The 27,193-nt window shown below is 37.5% G+C and overlaps 1 protein-coding gene across 44 annotated transcripts in view; it reads right to left on the bottom strand.

The window, feature by feature from the left end:
* unm_hu7910 (un-named hu7910) overlaps positions 1 to 27,193 on the bottom strand; it is a 43,527-nt gene that overhangs the window by 5,377 nt on the left and 10,957 nt on the right. For 2 of the 44 annotated variants that reach the window (XM_051669217.1, XM_051669298.1), the window contains exons 4-6: positions 26,182 to 26,274; positions 22,307 to 22,345; positions 15,384 to 19,174 (exon numbers count right to left, since the gene is read on the bottom strand). In XM_051669217.1, the coding sequence (XP_051525177.1) occupies positions 17,355 to 19,174; positions 22,307 to 22,345; positions 26,182 to 26,274 (1,952 nt within the window). In that variant the 3' untranslated portion in view covers positions 15,384 to 17,354. Of the gene's footprint in view, positions 1 to 54; positions 193 to 287; positions 378 to 489; positions 589 to 822; positions 960 to 5,165; positions 5,317 to 8,879; positions 8,967 to 9,060; positions 9,147 to 9,236; positions 9,426 to 9,950; positions 10,029 to 13,001; positions 13,059 to 15,383; positions 19,175 to 22,306; positions 22,346 to 26,181; positions 26,275 to 27,193 lie in introns of those variants that run through there. The other 42 variants (XM_051672203.1, XM_051672451.1, XM_051672146.1 and 39 more) reach the window with 42 other exon arrangements.

The following is a 27,193-nucleotide window of genomic DNA, read 5'->3' on the forward strand; positions in this document are numbered from 1 at the left end:
TTGTGAGATTCGCTTAACCGAGTCTATGCATGCAGTGAAACAAATGATTATTACCTTGACTAAATCTGTATATCCAGTTTCTTTTGCTGTCCACCAGGGCTGAGCGTGGAGTCCTGGCACATTATACAGAGATCTCTGCCATACAGAGGCAAAGTGACCCCGCCGATGCCCGGCCTCATACCAGTCATATGCCTACATGCAAGACACACACACACACAAGCAAATCCAAAGACTTCCTCCAAGCACATAACTTGCACAAAATAATCTTCATTTTCACGCCATCTTACACTCTTGTCTCCTGTTCGCTGTAATGCATCCCCGAGATGAAAGTAAAATCTCCCATCATCTGTGCCGGGTTCTCCAGACTCCAAACCCTCCTAAACAAACACACACAAAATGAAGAATATATTAGTGAAGTGCGTGTGTGTGTGTGTGTGTGTGTGTGTGGAAGTATATCCATTTGAGTTCATGCATTTGAGTAACAATTACCCTCAGGTAAGGTATGCTCTCTGCAATCTTGTTTTCAGATTTGAGTATGAACCCATAATGCACTTGAGCAAATCCATCATTTGGAGCAGCAGCTAAAACCTAAAGAGAAATTAAAAAGGGGGACAATTGGTCTGACCCAGATACAGCTGTGCTAGTTTCATGTCTCTCGTATCACTACACACTCTCTTCTCAAATAAAATAAATTCAACTCAATATTTCATGTCCAGTTATTTAAGCAGACATGTAATAAGCAAGATAAATGTAGTCAGATGGTCATTATTGCAGAATAATCACCCTGATGTGGTTCATTTTGTGTAATTATGATCAGCTTACCTCCTCATAAACTCGTTTAGCACTTTTGTTGTCACCCAGGAGTAGATGTGCCACTCCCAGATCATTCTTTAAACTGTTGTCTTCTGGGAAAATCTGAACAAGCTTCTCCAAAGTAGCTAAAGATCCCCTAGTACGACCTGCACAGAGACATGGAGAGGCATTGTGTGTGTTTGTGTTCGTGTATGTGTGTGAAGCTTAACTTTTATGAACAAAATTTCTGAAAAATATCAACAGCTCATTTGGGGACGTCCTCAAATGTAAAAATGGTTCAAACGAAGACTAAATGTTCCCTTTTTTCACTTCTAAAATGCCAAAGGATGTATTTCAGGGTTAGTGTTAATTACAGTTATATTTAGTCATTATTAAAAAATCACAATAAAGTGATTTGATTTGATTTTTGATTTTACTAGATAGGTCAAAACACACTTTGATGTTGGCTTGAAAAACCTTGCACTAAAAGATTGATGTTTGAAGGTTTTTCAGGCCCAACAGTCCAACAGACAGACAGATAGAATGATAGATAGAATGATAGACATATATATATATATATATAAACAGACAGACAGAGTGATAGATAGATAGAAGGATAGACAGAACATTAGACAGAACAGACAGACAGACAGAGAACGAAAGAACATTAGATAGATAGATAACAACAAAAGAACAATAGAGAGAACAACAGACATAGCGATAGACAGACAGAGAGAACATTCGATAGAACTACAGACAGACAGATAGAATGATAGATAGACAAAAAGAATGATAGATAGAATGATAGACATATATAAACAGACAGACATACAGATAGAATGACAGACAGACAGAACGATAGATAGATATTAGACAGACAGACAATGAAAGAACATTAGATAGATAGATATAGATAGATAGACAGACAGACAGAATGTTAGATGGAACGACAGACAGATAGATAGAACAGACAGACAGACAGAGAACGAAAGAACATTAGATAAACAGACAGATAGATAGACAGACAGACAGAGACAGACAGATAGATAGACAGATAGATACAACAGAAAGAACAATAGAACAATAGAGAGAACAACAGACAGACAGAACAACAGACATAGCGATAGACAGAACATTCGATAGAACGACTGACAGACAGACAGACAGAACGATAGATAGAACATTAGACAGAACAGACAGTAAGACAAACAGACAGACAGAGAACGATAAAACATTGGATAGAACGACAGAGCAACAGACAGATAGAATGTTAGAACATTAGCTAGAATGACAGACAGAGCGATAGACAGACAGAGCGACAGAACATTAGATAGAATGACTGACAGACAGAACGATAGCTAGAACGACAGACAGAACGATAGACAAAGCAACAGAATGAGAACATTCGATAGAACGACAGACAGACGGATAGATAGAATTTTAGATAGAACAATAGAACAAAGAACAGACAGACTGATAGACAGTGACAGACAGAATGATAGAACATTAGATAGAATGACAGATAGAATGACAGACAGAGTGACAGACAGAATGATAGAACATTAGATAGAATGACAGACAGAGTGACAGACAGACAGGATGAAAGAACATTAGATAGATAGATAGATAGATACAACGAAAGAACAATAGAGAGAAAAACAGACAGACAGAACAGACATAGCGATAGACAGACAGACAGATAGATCATTCGATAGAACTACAGACAGACAATGATGGACAGACAAAAAGAATGATAGATAGAATGATAGACATATATAAACAGACAGACATACAGATAGAATGACAGACAGACAGAACGATAGATAGATAGAGATAGACAGACAGACAACGAAAGAACATTAGATAGATAGATAGACAGACAGACAGACAGATAGACAGATAGAATGTTAGATAGAACGACAGACAGAACATTAGACAGAACAGACAGACAGAGATCGAAAGAACATTAGATAGACAGATAGATAGATAGACAGATAGATAGATACAATGAAAGAACGATAGAACAATATAGAGAACAACAGACATAGCGATAGACAGACAGACAGATAGAACATTCGATAGAACGACCGACAAACAGACAGACAGAACGATAGATAGAACATTAGACAGAACAGACAGACACACAGACAAACAGACAGACAGAGAACTATAGAACATTAGATAGAACGACAGAGCAACAGACAGATAGAATGATAGAACATTAGATAGAATGACAGACAGAGCGATAGACAGACAGAGCGACAGAACATTAGATAGAACGACAGACAGACAGACAGAACATTAGATAGAATGACAGACCGACAGATAGAAACAGTTGAAGTCAGAAGTTTACATACACCTTAGCCAAATCCATTTAAACTCAGTTTTTCAAAATTCCTGACATTTAATCGTAGAAAACACTCTTTCATCACATTCCCAGTGGGTCAGAAGTTTACATACACTTTGTTAGTATTTGTTGCCATTGCCTTTAAATTGTTTAACTTGGGTCAGTCGTTTTGGGTAGCCTTCCACAAGCTTCTCACAATAAGTTGATGGAGTTTTGGCCCATTCCTCCAGACAGAACTGGTGTAACTGAGTCAGATTTGTAGGCCTAAGTGTATGTAAACCTCTGACTTCAATGGTAGGTAGGTGGCTGGCTGGCAGGCAGGCAGAACAATAGCTAGAATGACAGGCAGAGCGACAGACAGATAGGACATTAGAACATTCGATAGAATGACAGACAGACAGATAGATAGAACGTTAGATAGAACAATAGTTAGAACATTAGATTGAACAGACAGACAGACAGATAGAACGATAGATGGAACATTAGACAGAACAACAGAACATTAGACAGAGCGACAGACAGAACATCAGATAGAACGACAGAGAGATACATTAGACAGAATGAGACAGACAGAACAACAGAACTTTAGACAGAACGACAGACAGAACATCAGATAGAACAACAGAGAGATACATTAGATAGAATGAGACAGACAGACAGACAGACACACAGAACAACAGAACTTTAGATAGAACGATAGAGAAGACAGACAGACAGGCAGATAGTCAGAGCAACTTGTGTCAGAACAGTCTGAAGGTCTGTGCCAAATTTAGTAGATGTAGCTTTAAAGCTTTAGGAGGAGTTACAGTCAGAAATTTTGGTGTTGGTTTAGGGAATTTGGAAAACTCTAAACAGCTTAAAGGCTCACTCAGTTTTTTTCCTCATTTAAAAAGTTTTATTTCTAAAGAGATTAACAGTATTTTTAAAACACTACGTATATAATCATGAACACTCATGTGAGATGAAGAGTTCAGTCATGTCAGTAATCTTATAAAGCTCTTTTATTCTACATGGGGCGGGGGGCACCTTCATGGGGCAGCCATATTAGAATCACATGACCAGCTGAATACTACTCGCTTAATCTCAGCACCTGTTATTGGACACTTTCATTCATGAATTTCAATGACAACTACATTTTGGTGTAAAACTCGCTGCCACAATGTGGGCGTTGCTATGCAGTTGATAGGGTGTTCTGAGTGGTTGCTGCTAGAGTTTTACAGGGTGGTTGTTTGCTGGCCCAAATTAAAACAGCCCACACCTAATTCTCTATAATATAGTAATAGTGACGCACCACTACTTGACTTAGTTGAAGCACAATTGAAGTCAATAGGAAGTAGACTTGCCACGATATCATAATTTTCACACCAGTGCGGTGTTCATGTTCAAACCGACTAGTACAGGTATTACCGCTGGTTGGACGCTAAGTGGTACTATGGGGTAATTTTCATTAAGCAATAGCCTACACAATAACGCAAGGCAGCTTGGTTTCAAACTTTTAAATTAAATTAAATGCAATTAAAATGTGTGTTGTTCAACTTTTTGAAAGATGGCTTTTCAACAGTTGTGAAGAGCAACATCTCTTTGGCAACAAACCTACTTCATCTGTGCATTCTCTCCATCATGAGCTACTAGTCGGGTATTTCGTTGTCCGGGAAAATACATCACATATTGTGGGTTTTTGCGGGTTTAATGTTGGTGTTTTACTACCTTTCATCCCAGGACCCAGTTTAGCTTCTTTGGAAGGGTAATGACTTTGAATGTGTGTGAATAAATCTGTTTTTTTCCTTCCTAAGGCTGGGCGATATGCAAGAAATATGTTCACGATATTTTAGTTAAGGCTATTCTATTCGTTAGGTTATTGTATTGATACTGGAAGTTCCATTCATAGTGTTTCCCCCTTTTACCCTGTATAAAATTTCACACCGATGTTGTCCCTTGTACAGAGTAAAACTGGTAACACCGTGGCAACCCTAATAGGAAGTCTACATCTAGATAGCTAGGTAAAAGTGTGTGTGTTTGTATATACCTAGGAACTGCTGTCTGTCTGCACGTCTCTTTAATGTAGCTCTGATGAGGTCAGGTGGTGCGTCTGGGAGCTCGGCTGCTTCTCTATATGTATTCACAGCCTTCAACAGCATCTCATTACTGCGCATTTTCTCAGCCATATCATCCTCTGCCTGCACACAAATGCACACTTTCCAGAAACACATAATACTTCATAATGGGTCTCCTTAAATATAATGCATAACATCGTACAAGTTGCATTGTTATGTGTGCAGACAAGGTTGTCACTAAATTTCTGCCACACTCACAAGTGCGTAAGCACATAAATTTGTATTTGAAATCATTCTGATGTTATAATTTCTAATCAGCAATATTCCAAATGGGGAAGTGCATGCCCACAGTTAGTAATATGCATTAAGCAAGCCCAACCATCTTTATATATCCTTACTCTTTCTAAAGATGCTCTGATCTAAGTGTGCAATTCTCAAAACCAGCTGAAACACAAATTAACACAATTTACAGGTGCATCTCAATAAATTAGAATGTCATGGAAAAGTTCATTTATTTCAGTAATTCAACTCAAATTGTGAAACTCGTGAATTAAATAAATTCAGTGCACACAGACTGAAGTAGTTTAAGTCTTTGGTTCTTTTAATTGTGATGATTTTGGCTCACATTTAACAAAAACCCACCAATTCACTATCTCAACAAATTAGAATATGGTGACATGCCAATCAGCTAATCAACTCAAAACACCTGCAAAGGTTTCCTGAGCCTTCAAAATGGTCTCTCAGTTTGGTTCACTAGGCTACACAATCATGGGGAAGACTGCTGATCTGACAGTTGTCCAGAAGACAATCATTGACACCCTTCACAAGGAGGGTAAGCCACAAACATTCATTGCCAAAGAAGCTGGCTGTTCACAGAGTGCTGTATCCAAGCATGTTAACAGAAAGTTGAGTGGAAGGAAAAAGTGTGGAAGAAAAAGATGCACAACCAACCGAGAGAACCGCAGCCTTATGATTGTCAAGCATAATCGATTCAAGAATTTGGGTGAACTTCACAAGGAATGGACTGAGGCTGGGGTCAAGGCATCAAGAGCCACCACACACAGACGTGTCAAGGAATTTGGCTACAGTTGTCATATTCCTCTTGTTAAGTCACTCCTGAACCACAGACAACGTCAGAGGCGTCTTACCTGGGCTAAGGAGAAGAAGAACTGGACTGTTGCCCAGTGTTCCAAAGTCCTCTTTTCAGATGAGAGCAAGTTTTGTATTTCATTTGGAAACCAAGGTCCTAGACAGAGGAAGGGTGGAGAAGCTCATAGCCCAAGTTGCTTGAAGTCCAGTGTTAAGTTTCCACAGTCTGTGATGATTTGGGGTGCAATGTCATCTGCTGGTGTTGGTCCATTGTGTTTTTTGAAAACCAAAGTCACTGCACCCGTTTACCAAGAAATTTTGGAGCACTTCATGCTTCCTTCTACTGACCAGCTTTTTAAAGATGCTGATTTCATTTTCCAGCAGGATTTGGCACATGCCCACACTGCCAAAAGCACCAAAAGTTGGTTAAATGACCATGGTGTTGGTGTGCTTGACTGGCCAGCAAACTCACCAGACCTGAACCCCATAGAGAATCTATGGGGTATTGTCAAGAGGAAAATGAGAAACAAGAGACCGAAAAATGCAGATGAGCTGAAGGCCACTGTCAAAGAAACCTGGGCTTCCATACCACCTCAGCAGTGCCACAAACTGATCACCTCCATGCCACGCCGAATTGAGGCAGTAATTAAAGCAAAAGGAGCCCCTACCAAGTATTGAGTACATATACAGTAAATGAACATACTTTCCAGAAGGCCAACAATTCACTAAAAATGTTTTTTTTATTGGTCTTATGATGTATTCTAATTTTTTGAGATAGTGAATTGGTGGGTTTTTGTTAAATGTGAGCCAAAATCATCACAATTAAAAGAACCAAAGACTTAAACTACTTCAGTCTGTGTGCATTGAATTTATTTAATACACGAGTTTCACAATTTGAGTTGAATTACTGAAATAAATGAACTTTTCCACAACATTCTAATTTATTGAGATGCACCTGTATATGCAGCAGACCTAGACTAGATGTAATGGCTGTATTTTTATCTTTCCCAAATCAAGCTGAAATGCATATTGTTTAAAAGAAAATAAAAAAAAAAAATAAATATATATATATATATATATACACACTGGTGGCCAAAAGATATTTTGCTGTTTCAGAAGAAAATTTGTACTTTAATTCACCAAAGTGGCATTCAACTGATCACAAAGTATATTCAGGACATTACTGATGTAAAAAACAGCACCATCACTATTTGAAAAAAGTCATTTTTGATCAAATCTAGACAGGCCCCATTTCCAGCAGCCATCACTCCAACACCTTATCCTTGAGTTTTCATGCTAAATTGCTAATTTGGTACTAGAAAATCACTTGCCATTATATCAAACACAGCTGAAAGCTATTTGGATCATTAAATGAAGCTTAACATTGTCTGTCTTTGTTTTTGAGTTGCCACAGTATACAATAGACTGGCATGTCTTAAAGTCAATATTAGGCCAAAAATGGTGAAAAAGAAACAGCTTTCTCTAGAAACTCTTTTTGAGGAATGAAGGCTATACGATGCTTGAAATTGCCAAAAAACTGAAGATTTCATACAGAGGTGTACAGTACAGTCTTCAAAGACAAAGGAACAACTGGCTCTAACAAGGACAGAAAGAGATGTGGAAGGTCAGATGTACAACTGAACAAGAGGATAAGTACATCAGAGTCTCTAGTTTGAGAAATAGACACCTCACATGACCTCAGCTGACAGCTTCATTGAATTCTACCCGCTCAACACCAGTTTCATGTACAACAGTAAAGAGAAGACTCAGGGGTGCAGGCCTTATGAGAAGAATTGCAAAGAAAAAGACACTTTTGAAACAGAAAAACAAAAAGAAAAGGTTAGAGTGGGCAAAGAAACACAGACATTGGACAACAGATAATTGGAAAAGAGTGTTATGGATCTTAACCCCATTGAGCTTTTGTGGGATCAGCTAGACTGTAAGGTGCGTGAGAAGTGCCTGACAAGACAGCCACATCTATGGCAAGTGCTACAGGAAGTGTGGGGTGAAATGTCACCTGAGTATCTGGACAAACTGACAGCTAGAATAACAAGGATCTGCAAAGCTGTCATTGCTGCACGTGGAGGATTTTTTGATGAGAACTCTTTGAAGTAGTTTAAGAAGTTCTAAACATTTTTTATTTTTTATTGTAATAGTAATTTTTCACGTTATTAATGTCCTGACTATAAACTGTGATCAGCTGAATGCCACTTTGGTGAATAAAAGTACCAATTTCTTTCCATAAGAGCAAAATCTGTACATTATTCCAAACTTCTGGCCGCCTGTGTATGTATATATACATATATAAATAAACATTTTAGCTTAACAAATTTCATCTTTCTAAGCCACAGGGAGTCTGTGTTTCTTTCATATATGTAGTTTCAGTAGGTGTTAAATTGTGTCCTAAATTCAGAATACATTTAAATGTGAACTTATTAATGATTCATGATTTCTGTGAGGAAATGTTCACACACAGGTTTTACATACAATGAGTGAATGAGACCCAACGTTTGTAACAGAAGAAAAATGACTAGTGTATTACATGAGCAGCACTGGATGCAAGCAGTAGATGTTACCTTTCATTAGAAATGCATTACCTGGGCTTTGCCATAGCGACATCTCGGACTGTGTGGGAATTTCTGGACAAGACCTTCAAAAGCGCGAAGAGATTCCTCCACTTTTCCCTGGGAACCAAAAATGTATTACGTTTTACGGCAAAATTTTACAAAAAAAAAATTATGCAAGGTGGACTCTTCATTCAGAAGTATAACTTTTTACCTTCTTACGCAATTTCTCAGCGGCGTTGATCTCCGATTTGATTGTTTTGTCAAATTTATTTAGCAGTTTAGGTTTCTTCTTTTTGGCTGTAAAGAATCCATCCCAAAATGAGGCTTCCACTTAAAACAACTTTTATTAATAAAACAATAACAGTACTGAGAGCATGCGGAGCATACCCTCTGGTTCTGCTTTAGACTCTGGTGTGGGTTCCTCTGTTATCTCTGGGGTAGATTCAGGTGTGGACAGTGGTTCATGTACAGCTTGAGTTGCAGGTGTCTCTGGTTGAATATTCATTGTAGGTGTAGATTCTTCTGTTGTGGACTCGAGGTTGGGTGTAGACACAGGTGAAGAGTGTGGTGTAGAGTCTTTGAAGGAGACATATTTTGTACAATGCAAACCAATGTATTTTTCGAAGAGAACGTATAGAACCTTACTGTACAATGTTAACATTAGTTAATGCATTAGGTATCATGAACTAATAACTATATTTTAACAACATTTATTAAACATTTTAAGCTCATAATGCATTAAGTAATGTTAAATTGGTTGACCATGTTCACACTTGTGTTAAGTGCATCCATCTTGGTTATGGATGAATGGGGGAAAATTCGCTTGCTATATGTAACAAACTTGTGTCTAAAGTGCCCAAAGGCTTAATGATTGTTATTAGAAGAAATGGTGATGTTACACAGTGATAAACACTGACTTTTTTTTGGAACTGGGGTTGTATACCACTTTTAATATTAAAATATATATTATGTAGAAATTAACTTTACCAAAAATGTAAAGTTCTGTAAAAATACTGTTCATTGTTAGTTCATACTAACTACTGGTAACATTATAACCCAATAAAATGCTTATAAAGTATAACCATTACCATTTTAGCTTACCCTCATTAAATGACTTGGCGAAACTAGTCTTAGGTTCCTTCTCAGTCCCTGCTTTTGCTTTTTGTTCTTCTGATGAACCTGAAAAAAGGAAATAAATATAGTACACGACTGTCTCTTCAATTCATCTTTTAAGGATCCTATACTGCATTATTCCCTACAAAATTATAAGATGTTTCAGAAACATTTATGAATGCTATTTACATCATATCTACTTCATATGTCACATTAGGGTTGTTTAAAGTGAAATACTCATGTACAGGCAAATCAAAATATGTGACAGGGTCAACAAAAAATAAGGATGTCCATGATGATGATAGGAAAAAAATATTCAGTTGAAAATGCAAGTTCTAAATTCTTAGAAAGGCAATCTTTCTGGGGGCCTGGGTAGCTCAGCGAGTAAAGACGCTGACTACCACCCCTGGAGTCGCGAGTTCGAATACAGGGCATGGTGAGTGACTCCAGCCAGGTCTCCTAAGCAACCAAATTGGCCCGGTTGCTAGGGAGGGTAGAGTCACATGGGTTAACCTCCTCGTGGTCGCTATAATGTGGTTCTCGCTCTCGGGAGTCGTGTAGAGAGTTGTGCGTGGATGCCGCAGAGAATAGCGCGGGCCTCCACACGCGCTATGTCTCCGCGGTAACGCGCTCAACAAGCCACGTGATAAGATGCGCGTATTGACGGTCTCAGACGTGGAGGCAACTGAGATTCGTCCTGCGCCACCCGGATTGAGGCGAGTCACTACGCCACCATGAGGATTTAGAGCTCATTGGGAATTGGGCATGCCAAATTGGCGAGAAAAGGGGAAAAAAAAGAAAAGAAAACAAATGCAATCTTTCCATTCATGCTTGTTTCATACATTAAAAAACATTTCCTATTTACATATACTATTCTTAACAGTTTTTATATAATCACTCTAAAAAAATGTGGTGCAACCATAAAGTATTATATCTTCATTATCCCTTGAATAAACATCAGTATACACATCTTAATGATTATTTTCAAACATATTTTAAGATTAAAAAGTATTTTGTACACATATCATGAATATCTGAGTTATGAATATCATGAACCTTTCTTGAAGATTTTCCATTTGATGACCTGAACAAACCTTGCCATGTCATATAAAGTCCAAAAAGTCTACATTTTTAAGAAATTTCCTGGGGGCCTGGGTAGCTCAGCGAGTAAAGACGCTGACTACCACCCCTGGAGTTGCGAGTTCAAATCCAGGGTGTGCTGAGTGACTCCAGCCAGGTCTCCTAAGCAACCAAATTGGCCCGGTTGCTAGGGAGGGTAGAGTCACATGGGGTAACTTCCTCGTGGTCGTGATTAGTGGTTCTCGGTCTCAATGGGACACGTGGTAAGTTGTGCGTGGATCGCGGAGAGTAGCATGAGCCTCCACATGCTGTGAGTCTCCGCGGTGTCATGCACAACAAGCTACGTGACAAGATGCGCAGGCAGACTATCTCAGAAGCGGAGACAACTGAGACTTGTCCTCCGCCATTCGGCGGAGTAACCGTGCCACCACGAGGACCTAGTAAGCAGTGGGAATTGGGCATGCCAAATTGGGGAGAAAAGGATAAAAAAAAAAAAATAAAAACAAATTTCCTTGACACAGTCATGAGGGTCTACGGGGTCCTCTCTGTGACATCATTTTATGTTTTTTTTGTCACATAACAAAATGGTTACCTGCATGTTGGTTAAACCAAACTGACTTTGTTTTGGAAGACAAAAATGTTCAAATGATATTTTAATAAAAACTGCTTCACTACTTTTTTATCCAGAGCCCTGAGCGCGACTGCGGTTTGCATGTTTAATTTCCCTTTTCGATTTGACACTAGTAGCCCCAATAAAAATGCAAAAAATATAAAATAATATATATATTTTTTTTTAGAGCAAATAGTTTTCCTATCAATATATATCCTCATATGGGAACAGCGGGACTAAGTTGAGAAATTTTAAACAATACCAAGCTACAGAAAGTCTTTTAATCAAATTGTTTATGTTTTCAAGAGTGTTGGTTAATCATGTTTTTGTGATGTATCAGACATTACAGCTGATTTTCTGTAAAGCTGCTTTGGAACAAACCAGCCCGTCTAGCACCAACAATCATCCATACGATTATCTAATCAGCCAATCGTGTGGCAGCAGTGCAGTGCATAAAATCATGCAGATAAGGGTCAGGAGCTTCAGTTATTGTTCACATCAACCATCAGAATGGGGAAAAAATTTGATCTCAGTGATTTGGACAGTGGCATGATTGTTGGTGCCAGATGGGCTGGTTTGAGTATTTCTGTAACTGCTGATCTCCTGGGATTTTCACACACAACAGTCTCTAGAATTTACTCCGAATGGTGCCAGAAACAAAACACATCCAGTGAGCGGCAGTTCTGTGGACGGAAACGCCTTGTTGATGAGAGAGGTCAGCAGAGAATGGCCAGACTGGTTCGAACTGACAAAGTCTATGGTAACTCAGATAACCACTCTGTACAATTGTGGTGAGAAGAATATCATCGTATCTGAATGCTATTCTGAGATGTGGGTTGGCGCTGTTTTGGCGGCACGAGGGGGACCTACACGATATTAGGCAGGTGGTTTTAATGTTGTAGTAAACTGTATATTATAATGAATTATAAAAGACAATGATATTTCAGCTTTTTAATGAGTGCTTTTCCACATAACAATCAGACAATATTTACTTTACATCCCAAAGTCAAAATGATCAAAATGTATTTTATTTTTTGGAAATGTAAAATGTTCATCATAGAAGAGGTGTGTTCAATGCAATTGTCTATTTGAATTATATTTTCTATTTATATATTAATCTATATGCACTAACCTATTTTCAAATACTCTTGAATATGGACACAAAAAAAATAAAATAAAAAATAAAATAGCATCACGTCATTGTCCCAATAATAAATTCATTTTCATCGCATTAACTTTAAGTAACATTACTTAAAGTGTTCATAGTTAAGCTGTCAAGTAAAAATGAGCCTATCAAAAAGTGAAGTTCATTGGTTTGTCGCAGCCTGAATTGTTTCCATGTTTCTTACCCGTTTCTTCCAAAGTCTTCTCTGTTGATGCCACCATAACCGGCTTCTTAATCAGTCCTGTATGAATGTTGTGTAAAATCAGACACAATCACAGCAACAAACAATACCTGCTTTAAGCTATAACATACAATCTCACAAAAGGACAAAGGGTGTATTCAGAATGGAATTGTAATGAACTGTCAACTGCATATTATGCACTATAACGGCTGATATTCTTCAAAAAACAGCATAAATACACGACTTTAACTACCGTATAGTAGGACACTGTTGTCAAATAACCTCACTATGTTGTGTGCAATAATGAGAAGCATTCTGTTATCATCTCAGTTTTCATAAAAATCAAATAAACTGAATTTAATTTCAATTCATTTGTCAGTCTCAAAAAGGAAGATCAAGTTGCATTGCACTGTGGGATTCACTCACTTACTAAAAACACCAATGAAATACTATTTTGCATGACTGACTTTGGTTATCTAGTTCTAATCTATTCACCTTGTGTGGAAGACTATGCAAGATATTTGAGAGGCAAGTCAAGCTCTTCTCAACCGTTTACACTCTTTCTCTTTCTTACTTTACACGGGTACACGCACACCAAGCCATAGATCAACCAGAGTAAATATATATAGAGATATTTTAATTAAGAAAGAATTTTGCATTTATTGCAAACAGTTACCAAAACATTCCACACAGTCTATTTTACATGAACACAGATGATAAACCACTTCAATGAATACTTTAAAATCAATAAACATACAGTGGCCGTAAAAAGTATTTGGACACTTATGCACACTTTTCAAGCGAGACATTTAACAAAATGGCACTCGACAGGTGTTAAATGATAATACGATAGGTACGGTTCAAAATTAAAGTATTGCGACACCCAGAACATGTTGAAAGTTAATGTGCTGAACTACACCTGTGGATGACTTCATACATCCACTAAAACACCACTTGATTAAAAGTCATTCTAAAAATGGCTTAGAAAAGTGTTAAGTTTAAAGTTAGTTCAGAGGAAAATATCTAGCAGCATTTGCTTGCAGATGCCACTTGGTATGATATTTCATCTAATGCATTTTAAGTGTGGCTTAAGTGTCCAAACACTATTTGGGACCACTGTGCCTACGATTACTACCATATAAGAAAACCGTAAATCATTTCACACTACCATAAAACAAGTCAACCACTACAGAACTAAAGATCGATGTCTCAAAACACTGGACAAAACAATCCCAATGTATACAAATAAGCAAGCAATTATGAGTTGAAAGAAAATTGGTACAAATTAGCACAATTTTCCAATCTGCATATGTTGTTGAAAGGTGTATGTGAGAATGATAAAGTCGTCAAATGATAAAGAAATCCAGAAGTGTAAGATTAATTATATGTAAAATAATCCCCATAATATCTTCAGCAAGTTGCATTCAGAAAGCATTTTCCTCAGTTCAAATAATCTCATTCAATCCTAGAAAACAATTCATAATCTGATATGTTCACACAGCACTTAACCTCAGTTTGTTTAGCAAATCCACCATCATGTTGAAAGTGATGAAATCCAGGCATTTAAAGTATGAAGAATGTACTCTAGGCCATCAAGGTAAACAGAGCATATTTTGCAAGTCATTATGACTTTCTTTCCTCTTATCAAAAACAAACAAAAAAAGTTTTACATAAAAACAGGCAATGAAATTAATTTCACTGTAAAATGCAATTGGCCACAAATAGCCATTCGTCCTTTTGAAGCAACGTTTCTTCAGTCACCACAACAGTCTTTGACCTAAAGCACTACGTTTGAATTATAATCAGTGATAAAGTTGGGCACACTTGACTCAAGCGTGAACAAGATCAACCATCAGTCCATAGACAACTATATTCAAATGTCAAACAACTATGAAATCAGCAGCTACTGAATTTAAAGTTTCAGGTTTCAGTTTAACATCTGATGTGTCCTAAAATTGTGATTAAACAGGTTGCTTTACAAAGTTTGTACATCAAAAAGGTACTTTGACAAGAAAATCCCTCCAGTCTATTGATTTCTAGTACAAAAAATAAAATAAAAACTTTAATGCTTAAGTACAATTAATTGTGGAAACTTTTTTACATTCATTAGTGTGTTTTTGGCTAACTACTTTTGAGAACAATCGACAGTACACATACTTTAATTTCTTTGTACTTTGTACACTTCTGATGAAATCAGATCCATTTGTTCAGACAGTAAACGTAATAATCCAGTAAATCTACATTGGTTGTCATAGTAATGACGTAAACGTCAGCACGGCGGCAAGAGAAAAGTAACAAGCCACGTCGGAAAACTGGAGAGTTTTGCCACTGCTCCAGTCCATTTTGAACAGTTCGCCATGGTGCATGAACTCATTGTGCTTTGCGAATTATTAAAAAGAAAAACGACTTAAAACAGTTCAGACTCAAACTCCATAAATCTGATTTCAAGTCACATTTCAAGTCACATACAAATAAGTACAGTGTGAACAGCAAAAAAAATAATAATAAAAAAAATAAATAATAAAAAGTCAAATACGAAATCAATTCCAAAAGTTGGATTCAAGTTGGGTACACCAAATATCAGATTTTTGCTGCCTGTCAGAACAAATTAATAAAATATACTTTAAAATTATAGCTTTTAGGGGTGGGCGATATGACCAAAATCTTATATCACGATACGAGTAATTTTATATCACGATAACGATATACAGGTATCACAATATAGTGCATTTTTGTTATAAAATCAATAAAAATTGGTAAATATATTAAATAATCATATTGTAATGCCTATTTTTGAATAATCCTGTCTTTTTGGATAATCCTGTCAGTGAATTAAATACTTCCAAATACTACTACTTATATAATGTTTTCTTTATTTGGAACTTGGCAATAATCAAAGTAGAAAAAACAAGCAATGCAACAAAGAAAATAATGCACAAGAAAAAAAAAAATCCAACAAACACTACTTGCAGAAAATTTCCAAAATTATGCAAACACTTCTTGCAGAAAATAAATATTAAATAAATATAAACACTTCTTGGAAAAAAAATGTACAGAATGCGGAGCGCATCTTTCGGCTTTCATAATATTCTTATGCATGCTTCACGCCGAGTAGGGTAAAACAAATTGCTTGTATTACGATTGATTATCGTCGTGCGACGACATTTTTCTGCTCTGTGTTGGCTTTTGTGAACCCACATCACAGATGTCACACCTGTGTTAATAACAAGCTCCTCTTCATTTTCTTGACTTCTTTGAGAGCCGTCCCGTTCTGTGGAAATGGTTTTCCTGGGTCAAAAATGATTGAGTAGCGTGAGTGATCCCCCTCTGCGCTCTCCTGTAAATATTGAGAATCCTGCTGGACTCGCGCACACTTGCGTGCTCCATAGAAAGCGCACGCGACACTCACATGAAACAGAGATGAGCACGTCGGATGAAGCACCGAACGAGGGTTGAATGTTATTGAATTTGCTTGGCCGGCTGCCGAAAAATTCTGAATGCCATAAACACCCTGTCTATGTTTCTTAAATTCTCTCAGTCTCACGTGAAGCCCAGCCCACTGATAGATAAGCCCACACTGCGCACATGAATATTTACACACCGCGATAAACACAATATAGCAAAATCCCTATCGACTGACACTTTATATCATCGCCACGATATATATCGTCATATCGCCTGTTCCAAGAAGCTTTAATTTTTACTAGTTCAACTACAGTCAAGCAACCCTTAAAGCAGTTAGCTATATCAGTTTCAAACAAAAAGTAGCTAACTACATTGAAGCGATTTCAGTGGACAGTATCTTTTCAAATACACTATAAAGATACTATCAGATTTTATTATATACTTTGGCAATCAGGGCAGTATTTATCTGCCACTTAAACACCTAAATTTAGACTAAATACAACTAATAAAACTACTAAATATTTCAAATGCAGGGACGTCTGCGCTGCGACTCAAATAAATCAGTGAATCGTTGATTTACATGAACCATCTGAACAAACCGATTCTGCTAAATGAATTTGACTTTCCAACGCTACTTAGAAGAAAGAGAATATTTTAGGTGAGGTTTGATATTGCATTTGCTCACATAATACAATACGATAAAAACAGCAATGCTGCATAACACTGCATCACTCGTTGATAAAAGTAGCGTGTTCCTGGAAAAGTTACAATGTTTTGAAAGTAGCGAGAGTGACTGTCACGCTACTGAAAAATGCAGTTAAGTTAGTAGCGTCACTATTTTCAGTCAGTTCCTCCCCAACATTGCTCTTACAGTAAATCCCTTAGGTCAGCATGTATCAAACCTTAATCAGGTTGTCTCTGCTTCTGACCCTTTTGGCGTTCCATATAAAATTACTTGTTTTTCTTGTTTGAAGATTTAAGTAGACCTCTGGTTGATAATTTCTCTTCTTTGCTATTCTTGTCATCATCTACCTCCTTTTTGTTTTCTGATTGGTCAGCTTTTCGTCCATGTCCATTAGCGGTCTTTTCCTTTCTTGCTCTCTCTTTTTCTTTTTCTATTTTTTCCTCAGCTAGTTTGCCTTTTTCCTTTTTGACTTTTTCGACCTTTTCGTTTTCTGATTTCTTTGTTGCAAACCTTCCTTTGTCTGCCTTCTCTTTGTCTGCACCCTCTTTCTTTTCTTTCTCTGCCCTTTCTTTGACCAGTCTTTCTTTTTCTGCTTTTTCTTTGGCCTGTCTCTCACTTTCTGCTCTCACTTTCTCCAGCCTTTCTTTCTCTGCCTTTTCCTTGGCCAATCTTTCCTTTTCTGCTCTCTCCTTTTCCATCCTTCCTTTCTCTGCCTTTTCTTTAGCAATTCTTTCTTTTTCTGCTCTCTCTTTCTCCAACCTTTCTTTCTCTGCCTTTTCTTTGGCCAGCCTTTCTTTTTCAATCCTTTCTTTTTCAATCCTTTCTTTTTCTGCTTTTTCTTTGGCCAGTCTTTCTTTTTCTGCTCTCTCTTTTTCAATCCTTTCTTTTTCAATCCTTTCTTTTTCTGCCTTTTCTTTGGCCAGTCTTTCTTTTTCAATCCTTTCTTTTTCTGCCTTTTCTTTTTCAATCCTTTCTTTTTCTGCCTTTTCTTTGGCCAGTCTTTCTTTTTCTGCTCTCTCTTTTTCAATCCTTTCTTTTTCTGCCTTTTCTTTGGCCAGTATTTCTTTTCCAATCCTTTCTTTTTCTGCCTTTTCTTTGGCCAGTCTTTCTTTTTCAATCCTTTCTTTTTCTGCCTTTTCTTTGGCCAGTCTTTCTTTTTCAATCCTTTCTTTTTCTGCCTTTTCTTTGGCCAGTCTTTCTTTTTCAATCCTTTCTTTTTCTGCTTTTTCTTTGGCCAGTCTTTCTTTTTCTGCTCTCTCTTTTTCAAACCTTTCTTTTTCTGCCTTTTCTTTTTCAATCCTTTCTTTTTCTGCCTTTTCTTTGGCCAGTCTTTCTTTTTCTGCTCTCTCTTTTTCAATCCTTTCTTTTTCTGCCTTTTCTTTGGCCAGTCTTTCTTTTTCAATCCTTTCTTTTTCTGCCTTTTCTTTGGCCAGTCTTTCTTTTTCAATCCTTTCTTTTTCTGCCTTTTCTTTGGCCAGTCTTTCTTTTTCAATCCTTTCTTTTTCTGCCTTTTCTTTGGCCAGTCTTTCTTTTTCTGCTCTCTCTTTTTCAATCCTTTCTTTCTCTGCCATTTCTTTGGCCAGTCTCTCTTTTTCTTCTCTCTCTTTTTCAATCCTTTCTTTTTCTGCTCTCTCTTTTTCAATCCTTTCTTTTTCTGCCTTTTCTTTGGCCAGTTTTTCTTTTTCAATCCTTTCTTTTTCTGCCATTTCTTTGGCCAGTCTCTCTTTTTCTTCTCTCTCTTTTTCAATCCGTTCTTTTTCTGCTCTCTCTTTTTCAATCCTTTCTTTTTCTGCCTGTTCTTTGACCATTTGTTCTTGTTCTGTTCGCTCCCTCTCTGCCTTCTGCTTGGCTAATTTCTCCTGTTCAATTCGTTGTTGTTCCTCTCGAAGTTTAGCTTCTGCCTCCTCTTTGGCTTTCTTAACAGCAAGAGCGGCTCTCCTCTCTTCTTCCTCTTGTGCCAAAACACTACGGACCTCAGCAAGGGCTAGTTTGGCAATCTTTTTGGCTTCAATCTTCTCGTGAATAATTCGTAGCTGCTCCTTCAGAGCTGTTTTCAGCTTTTGCCCAATATCCCGGGTGGGATGCTCTGAGAATGAGTGGGACAAAATACTAAGTTCACATCTCAAAATGCACATCTTACTTCTCTCATGCAAACATATACAGCATGCTGCTGAGCTGTCTTAGTGCTGTCTTAGGGGCTGTTCAAACAAAGGTGCATTTTTGCAACCATTTGCTCTGTTTTATCATTATTTTCCAATGTGAGTAATTGACAAATAAGCAATAATAATTTTTTTTGCTCTGGAATCTGAAATTGAGAGACAACTGCAAAATGATCAGTTTCTCTGGATTTACTATTTATAGGTATGTGTTTGTGTAAAATGAACATTTTTTATTTATGCTATAAAGTACTGACAACATTTCTCCCAAATTCCAAATAAAAATATTGTCATTTAGAGCATTTATTTGCAGAAAATGACAACTGGTCAAACTAACAAAAAAGATGCCGTGTTTTCAGACCTTGAATAATGCAAAGATAACAAGTTCATATTCATTTTTAAACATCACAATACTAATGGTTTAACTTAGGAAGAGTTCAGAAATCAATATTTGGTGGAATAACCCTGATTTACAATCACAGCTTTCATGCATCTTGGCATGCTCTCTACCAGTCTTTCACATTTCTGTTGGGTGACTTTATGTCACTCCTGGTGCAAAAATTCAAGCAGCTCGGCTTTGTTTGATGACTTGTGGCCATCCATCTTCCTCTTGATCACATTCCAGATGTTTTCAATGGGGTTCAGGTCTGAAGATTGGGTTAGCCATGACAGGGTCTTGATCTGGTGCTCCTCCATCCACACCTTGATTGACCTGGCTGTGTGGCATGGAGCATTGTCCTGCTGGAAAAACCAATCCTCAGAGTTGGGGAACATTGTCAGAGCAGAAGGAAGCAAGTTTTCTTCCAGGATAAACTTATATGTGGCTTGATTCATGCATCCTTCACAAAGACGAATCTGCCCGATTCCAGCCTTGCTGAAGCACCCCCACATCATCACAGATCCTCCACCAGGTCATCTAATGATTAGACGGAGACCTGAAGAGGCCTACAAGCCACAGTGTCTCGCACCCACTGTGATGATCTGGGGGTGCTTCAGCATGCATGAATCAAGCCACGTACAAGATTATCCTGGAAGAAAACTTGCTTCCTTCTGCTCTGACAATGTTCCCCAAAGAATGGTAGAAAGCATGCCAAGACGCATGAAATTGATTTCTGAACTCTTCCAGAGTGAAAACATTAGTATTGTGATGTTTAGGAATGAATATGAACTTGTTTTCTTTGCATTATTCAAGGTTTGAAAACACTGCATCTTTTTTGTTATTTTGACCAGTTGTCATTTTCTGCAAATAAATGCTCTAAATGACAATATTTTTATTTGGAATTTGGGAGAAATGTTGTCAGTACTTTATAGAATAAAACAAATATATTCATTTTACTCAAACACAAACCTATAAATAATAAATCCAGAGAAAATTAGAATTTTTCAGTGGTCTCTTAATTTTTTCCGAGCTGTATATATAATAACACCACCTGACTTTGATTTGGTGAAATCACGATCGTCTGAGTTTTTAAGTCTGTCTTCATGAAAATTTTGTGATTATTTTAAACACAAACTACGGCGCCCCTTAGAGGATCTGAAATGTTTTTGCGTTCCCTCACGACAAGTTTTGCATTCCCTCACAAAACATTTTACATTCCCTCGCAATACATTTTACGTTCACTCTCAATAAATTAACTATAGTTTTACTACAGTAACCATAGTTGAAATATGGTATTTATATTTTGTAGTAAAACTATTGTAACCACAAAATGTACAATGGTTTTACAACAGTAATCATATTTTAACCATAATATTCATAGTGAAACCATAGTAATAATTCAGGAAAATTTAAACTATGGCAATAAAAAATTTATTTTGTTAACCCTTATGAAAATTAACCATGGTTTTTAAACAGTGACCATAATTTAACAATGGTATTTGTGGGGCCTGGGTAGCTCAGTGGTAAAATACGCCGGCTACCACCCCTGGAGTTCGCTAGTTCGCTAATTCGAATCCCAGGGCATGCTGAGTGACTCCAGCCAGGTCTCCTAAGCAACCAAATTGGCCCGGTTGCTAGGGAGGGTAGAGTTACATGGGGTAAACTCCTCGTGGTCGCTATAATGTGGTTCGTTCTCGGTGGGGTGCGTGGAGAGTTGAGCGTGGTTGCTGCGGTGGATGGCGTGAAGCCTCCACACGCCCTATGTCTCCATGGCAACACGCTCAATAAGACACGTGATAAGATGTGTGGGTTGATGGTCTCAGACGCGGAGGCAACTGGGATTCGTCCTCCGCCACCCGGATTGAGGCAAGTCACTACGCGACCACGAGGACTTAAAAAGCACATTGGGAATTGGGCATTCCAAATTGGGAGAAAAAAAAACAAAAAAAAAAAAACAATGGTATTTGTAGTAAAACCATAGTAACCACAAGATTAACCATGGTTAGTGAAGGTTACTACAATATAGGTTAACTGTAACCAATCCATGGTTTATGCCACACAAAAAAATTTCTGTACTACAGACATGGTTACTACAATATTACTGTAATAAAACCATGGTTAATTTATCACGAGGGAACCCAAAGTAATTGTGAGGGAACGCAAAACTATTATGTGAAACTCGAAACTTTTTGTGAGGAAAAAAAAATCCCTTCCTGTCCTTTAAAGGGCTCTATAACAGTAACGGTAACGAAAACATAGTACATTTTGCTGTCAGTTACAATAATTAAATTAGGTTACTGTTGTAAAATCAAGGCTAATTTTCATAAGGGATCTTTAAACGTATTAGTGAGAAATAAAGGCCTTCTGGCCTTACAAAAATTAATAATTCTATAAATATTAGAACCAAATTAAAATAAAATCTTAAGAACTGTAGCATATGTGAAAAAATTAACCATCAGTAATATGGATATTATAATTAACATGCAAAAGCTTATTTAAGAGCCTTTAGTATCCTTAAAGACAGTAGGCTAAGAGCTTAAACACATTAGTCAACCAACAAATGAATAAAACTGAGACAAACATCTTTTCACCATGCTTTGAGTCTTCATCAAACAGCCAGTACTAACTGCAGTTAAAGCATGCCAGTAATTATGCCACAGACACCAGAACTCGTGCCAAGTACCTCTATCCTTTTTTAGCCCCACTTCCTTAGGCCTCTCATCTGCAAGTGGGACAAATCATGAATTATGAAATTTCCCAGAAATTAAGATGTGTAATTGCTGCAACTCACAATCGGGAAACAATGCAGGCCCCAAAACAACAGCAATCCAATGTTCTGTATTGATCCAATACATGCTTTCGGGCACAAACACCTCACAAACACCTAATTCCTAGGGTAATGTTGCCAACACTGCTTGGTGCACCTGTCTCAGGTGTTTGGAAATTACCATCATCCCAGCACAAAATGACATGACAGCAAACTCTGTATACAAGACCACAGATGACACTATTCTAGAAAGCAGAGATGCACCAATTGCGAAAGACTGAGTTTGAGAACCGATACTTTGTACTCGCCAGGACACTATAGCTGAACACTAAAGCATCATAAATCAAAACAGATTCTTGACCTTTTTTTAAAGTCATTCTTATGTATTGGTTAAGAGACATCACAGACAGGACTTAGAGTTTACTGATTAACAGGTTTTTTGTATTTATTATTATTCCTCCATGTTCCTCTTTGTCCGGCGCCGGAGGATTCTACAGTTAGAACTCATTGGCATTTCATTTTTATTTATTTTTTTTACATTCTATAAATCGATTAAAAAGCTATAGTCCGCTGAGTGACTCCAGCCAGGTCTCCTAAGCAACCAATTGGCCCGGTTGCTAGGGAGGGTAGAGTCACATGGGGTAACCTTCTCGTGGTCGCTATAATGTGGTTCGCTCTCGGTGGGGTGCGTGGTTTTCAAAATATTTCAAAATACTTAAATTATGTCTCATTTTTTTCAAGTACCAGTAAATAAACAAGAGTATTGGTATGATGCATCCCAAGTAAAATGTGTTCATTATTGTTGTTGTCAAGGCTACAGAAGCTCGTTGCATTTCAACATCACAAATCTCCCTGATTTCTTAAAGGTTGCGACAGACTAGGTATCTACAAAGTGATGCATCAGCCAACCAATGAACTGCAGTCTCAAAAATGTTGTTACTACAGAGCCAATCAAGTTTGGGTGCCAAGTGCCAAGTCAGACTAAAATCTTTTCTTCACAAACATCAAACGACAAACCAACATGCCAGTATACTAGATTCTACTAGTGTTGTCAAAAGTACCGGTACTTTGGTACCAAGTCGGTACTAAAATAAAGAAGATGTAACAATACCAGTGATTCTACAGTACCGGTAGTACCGAGCACCGACTCAATCCGGTAACCGCACGCTGTTTTACTGACACACAACAGCTTTCAAATGCTCACACGCTTATTTCAGCATGTGCTCGGTTACTCCTTTTACACTGAAATGCACAACTAATCCCATTAAAATCGTGATATGTCCTAGCATGATTATTAAACTGCAAAATGCTGCAATCTTAGTCAGTATGAGCTGCGTGAGCTTTAAATGAATGTGTGAAGCAGACCTCTCATACACTGGAAACTCCACAGACATTGAGAATCATTCGCGTTGTATGAGATAACAGAGCAGAGCACTAATCCACTCTGAAGCATTATTTTTATATAATTTATATTATTAAATCACAGCATTTGCAGTTTAACGATCACACTGTGCAATGTAGCGAACTGTTTATTAAACTTCCGTCAAAAATACACGTTACAATAAAAGCATGTTTCATAATAAAATCTAAATGCCTGAAATTGAAGCAATTGCAGCAGAAATATATTAACTGTATAGTAAAATATAATCCTCACTGTAGAAATAATAATAATAATAATACTAATAAATAATAATTAATAATGATTGTAGTAATAATAAAAAATTAAGCAATATATCACAAGCAAGAGCGCTTTTGTATTGAATAAAAGTTTGTTAAAAATGCAATGGTATGTTGAAAAGTAATTGTTAAATTTTTTACTTGTTAAAAAAAGTTTTTAAAAGTTTAAGTAAAACTTTCTGATTAGAAACCATTTTGATAATGAAATGAAATAAAACTTTAAAACATGGATTACTGGAAAAATAATTAAAAAATAAAATAAAATAAAAAACGGATTTCAGTAGGACCCTGCTTAAAAACAAACAAGCGTTAGAAACACGAAGGAAACATGCATATCTTTAATTTATTATTTACATTGAAATTTAACTTTAAATAGGCTAAAGGGGTGTGTTCAGTAGCACATTATCATATTAGCAAATTCTTTCTTTGGTATCGAAATTGGTATTGAGAACCGTGAAATTTCACTGGTATCGGTACCGACAACTGAAATTTTGGTACCGTGACAACATTATATTCTAGGGCTGAACGATTTTGGAAAATAATCTAATTGCGATTTTTTTTTTTTTACCAATATTGCGATTGCGATTTAATATGCGATTATTTTTAAAGCTCTTTATCATCTGTATTATTCAACAAAGATAAGCAATAAATCATTGTATAGTATGAACAACACAATATTAGACAGATTAAACATAAACTGTTCATTCCTGTAGGCCAGGCCTATATGTTATTATGAAATTAGGTGATGCATGAATTGATATGAATGAAGTAGTTAAATAAAAATCTACAGTATCTTGTTGCAGCTTCTCTAATGGGGCTTTTCCACTGCATGGCTCGACTCGACTCTGCTCGCTTTTGGGGGGTTTTCCACTGTGGATAGTACCTGGTACCTGTTACTTTTTTTAGTACCACCTCAGTCTAGGTTCCAAATGAGCCAAGCCGATACTAAATGTGACGTCAAAACCCTGCAGATCACTAATTGGTCAGAGAGAATCGTCACTACCAGCGTCACGGGACATCAACCCGCTAGTTTTTTTTTTTTTCACCCAATTTGGAATGCCCAATTCCCAGTGGGCTTTTAAGTCCTCGTGGTCGCGTAGTGATTCGCCTCAGTCTGGGTGGCAGAGGATGAGGTCCGGGTGGCCTCCGCGTCTGAGACCATCAACCCATGCATCTTATCACGTGGCTTGTTGAGCGCGTTGCCATGGAAGCATAGCGCATGTGGACGCTTCATGCCATCCACCGCGGCATCCACGCTCAACTCACCACACGCCCCACCTACAACGAACCACATTATAGCGACCACGAGGAGGTTACCCCATGTGACTCTACCCTCCCTAGCAACCGGGCCAATTTGGTTGCATAGGAGACCTGGCTGGAGTCACTCAGCACACCCTGGGATTCGAACTAGCGATCTCCAGGTGTGGTAGCCATTGTCTTTTACCACTGAGCTACCCGGGCCCCTCAACCCGCTAGTTTTCAAGTTAGCAACAGCGACAGCAATATCATTTGTTTACGCGACTTTCAAATTGTAAAAAGAAATGGCTGTGCGCAAAACCATGCCGTGTTCAATAAACGAGGTGCAGACGTTCCTCTCGTTAGTAGCCGAGAACAGGATCCAACGAGAGCTGGATGGGGCGACGCAACTATGACAATCAGCCTATAATCCCACCCATGTTGAGGCGGCACTAAACTGCAGTGGAAAAGCAAGCTCAGAAAAGTAAAGCGAGCAGAGTCGAGTACCCGAGCATTCGGAAGTGTCACCAATTACCGATCATGAAAATGATGCTTGAAAATGAAAATGCTTGATGTGACTTTTCACTAAATTCAAAATTCAGTGACAAATACCTGACAACTATACACTACGTATCAAAGTGGGGCCTTATTTTTAATTTTGAGATTGATTTTGTTGTCATTTTCAGTGGTACCATGATTGTCAACAGAGATGTCTCATAGCAACCAAACTGATAAACGATGCTGCAATGCTAGATTGTTTTACAGGTTTTCGATAATCAAAAGAAAGTTGAATCCCTAGTGCAAGCAAACACAAATGCCAATCAAACACCAGGCGTGAGGACAGCAGGGCTCATGAAAGACATGAAAAAAGCCTTTACAAGTATGCTTGGATTGGGCTGCTTGGATACGGTCTTCTTCCACTGTGATATCTTTTCTTGAGGGTTTTTTTCTATCAACCACAGTAGCATTTTCTGATTTAGAAAGGGAGAAAATTGTATAGAATGATAAATAAGAATACACATTTACACATGCACACACACACACATTCATTTAAACAGTCATTTCCACCAGACAATTTGATCTACAGCAGTGTCGACTGCTCTTGAGAGTAGATATCAATCACATGTGAGGAAGCCAAATATTTTAGATTTGACATACACGTGTAGCATAGACACAAACCAGCTAGTTACATGCAAAATATGTAAATATATTTTCTAACACACACTGCACAGTCAAACTGCGAGGACACAACGTGTTAAAAGTGAACCACAGCTTCTCAAATTCAGACACATTTCTGCATTTGAGATAAAACGGAAGAGTACATTTACATTGTCATGGGTGAATCTCACAATAATGTCTAGGTCACATTTCACCCAAAAAAATTTAAGGAAATTTAGAAATAAAAAATTATTTAGTATAAAAAAAACAACAACAAAAAAAAACATTTCCGTGTGAAAAGTTCATGATTTTTTTTTTTTACCATAATTCAAAATAATAATATTTTATGCGTACATCACTGCAGTATTTGTTGCATACAATTATGAACAACTTTGTGCATAATTGTCATGAAAACAATGCAAAAAATCCAAATGGTTCTAAAATAAGCTTCATTTTCTTTCAGACGGGCTGGTTTGAGTATTTCTGAAACTGCTGATCTCCTGGGATTTTCACACACAACAGTCTCTAGAATTTACTCTGAATGGTGCCAGAAACAAAAAACATCCAGTGAGCGGCAGTTCTGTGGACGGAAATGCCTTGTTGATAAGAGAGGTCAACAGAGAATGACCAGACTGGTTTGAACTGACAAAGTCTACAGTAACTTGTGTAACCGCTCTGTACAATTGTGTTGAGAAGAATATCATCTCAGAATGGGGGACCTACACAATATTA

The sequence above is a fragment of the Myxocyprinus asiaticus genome, chromosome 1 (assembly GCF_019703515.2).
Source record: "Myxocyprinus asiaticus isolate MX2 ecotype Aquarium Trade chromosome 1, UBuf_Myxa_2, whole genome shotgun sequence".
NCBI classification, from domain to species: domain Eukaryota; kingdom Metazoa; phylum Chordata; class Actinopteri; order Cypriniformes; family Catostomidae; genus Myxocyprinus; species Myxocyprinus asiaticus.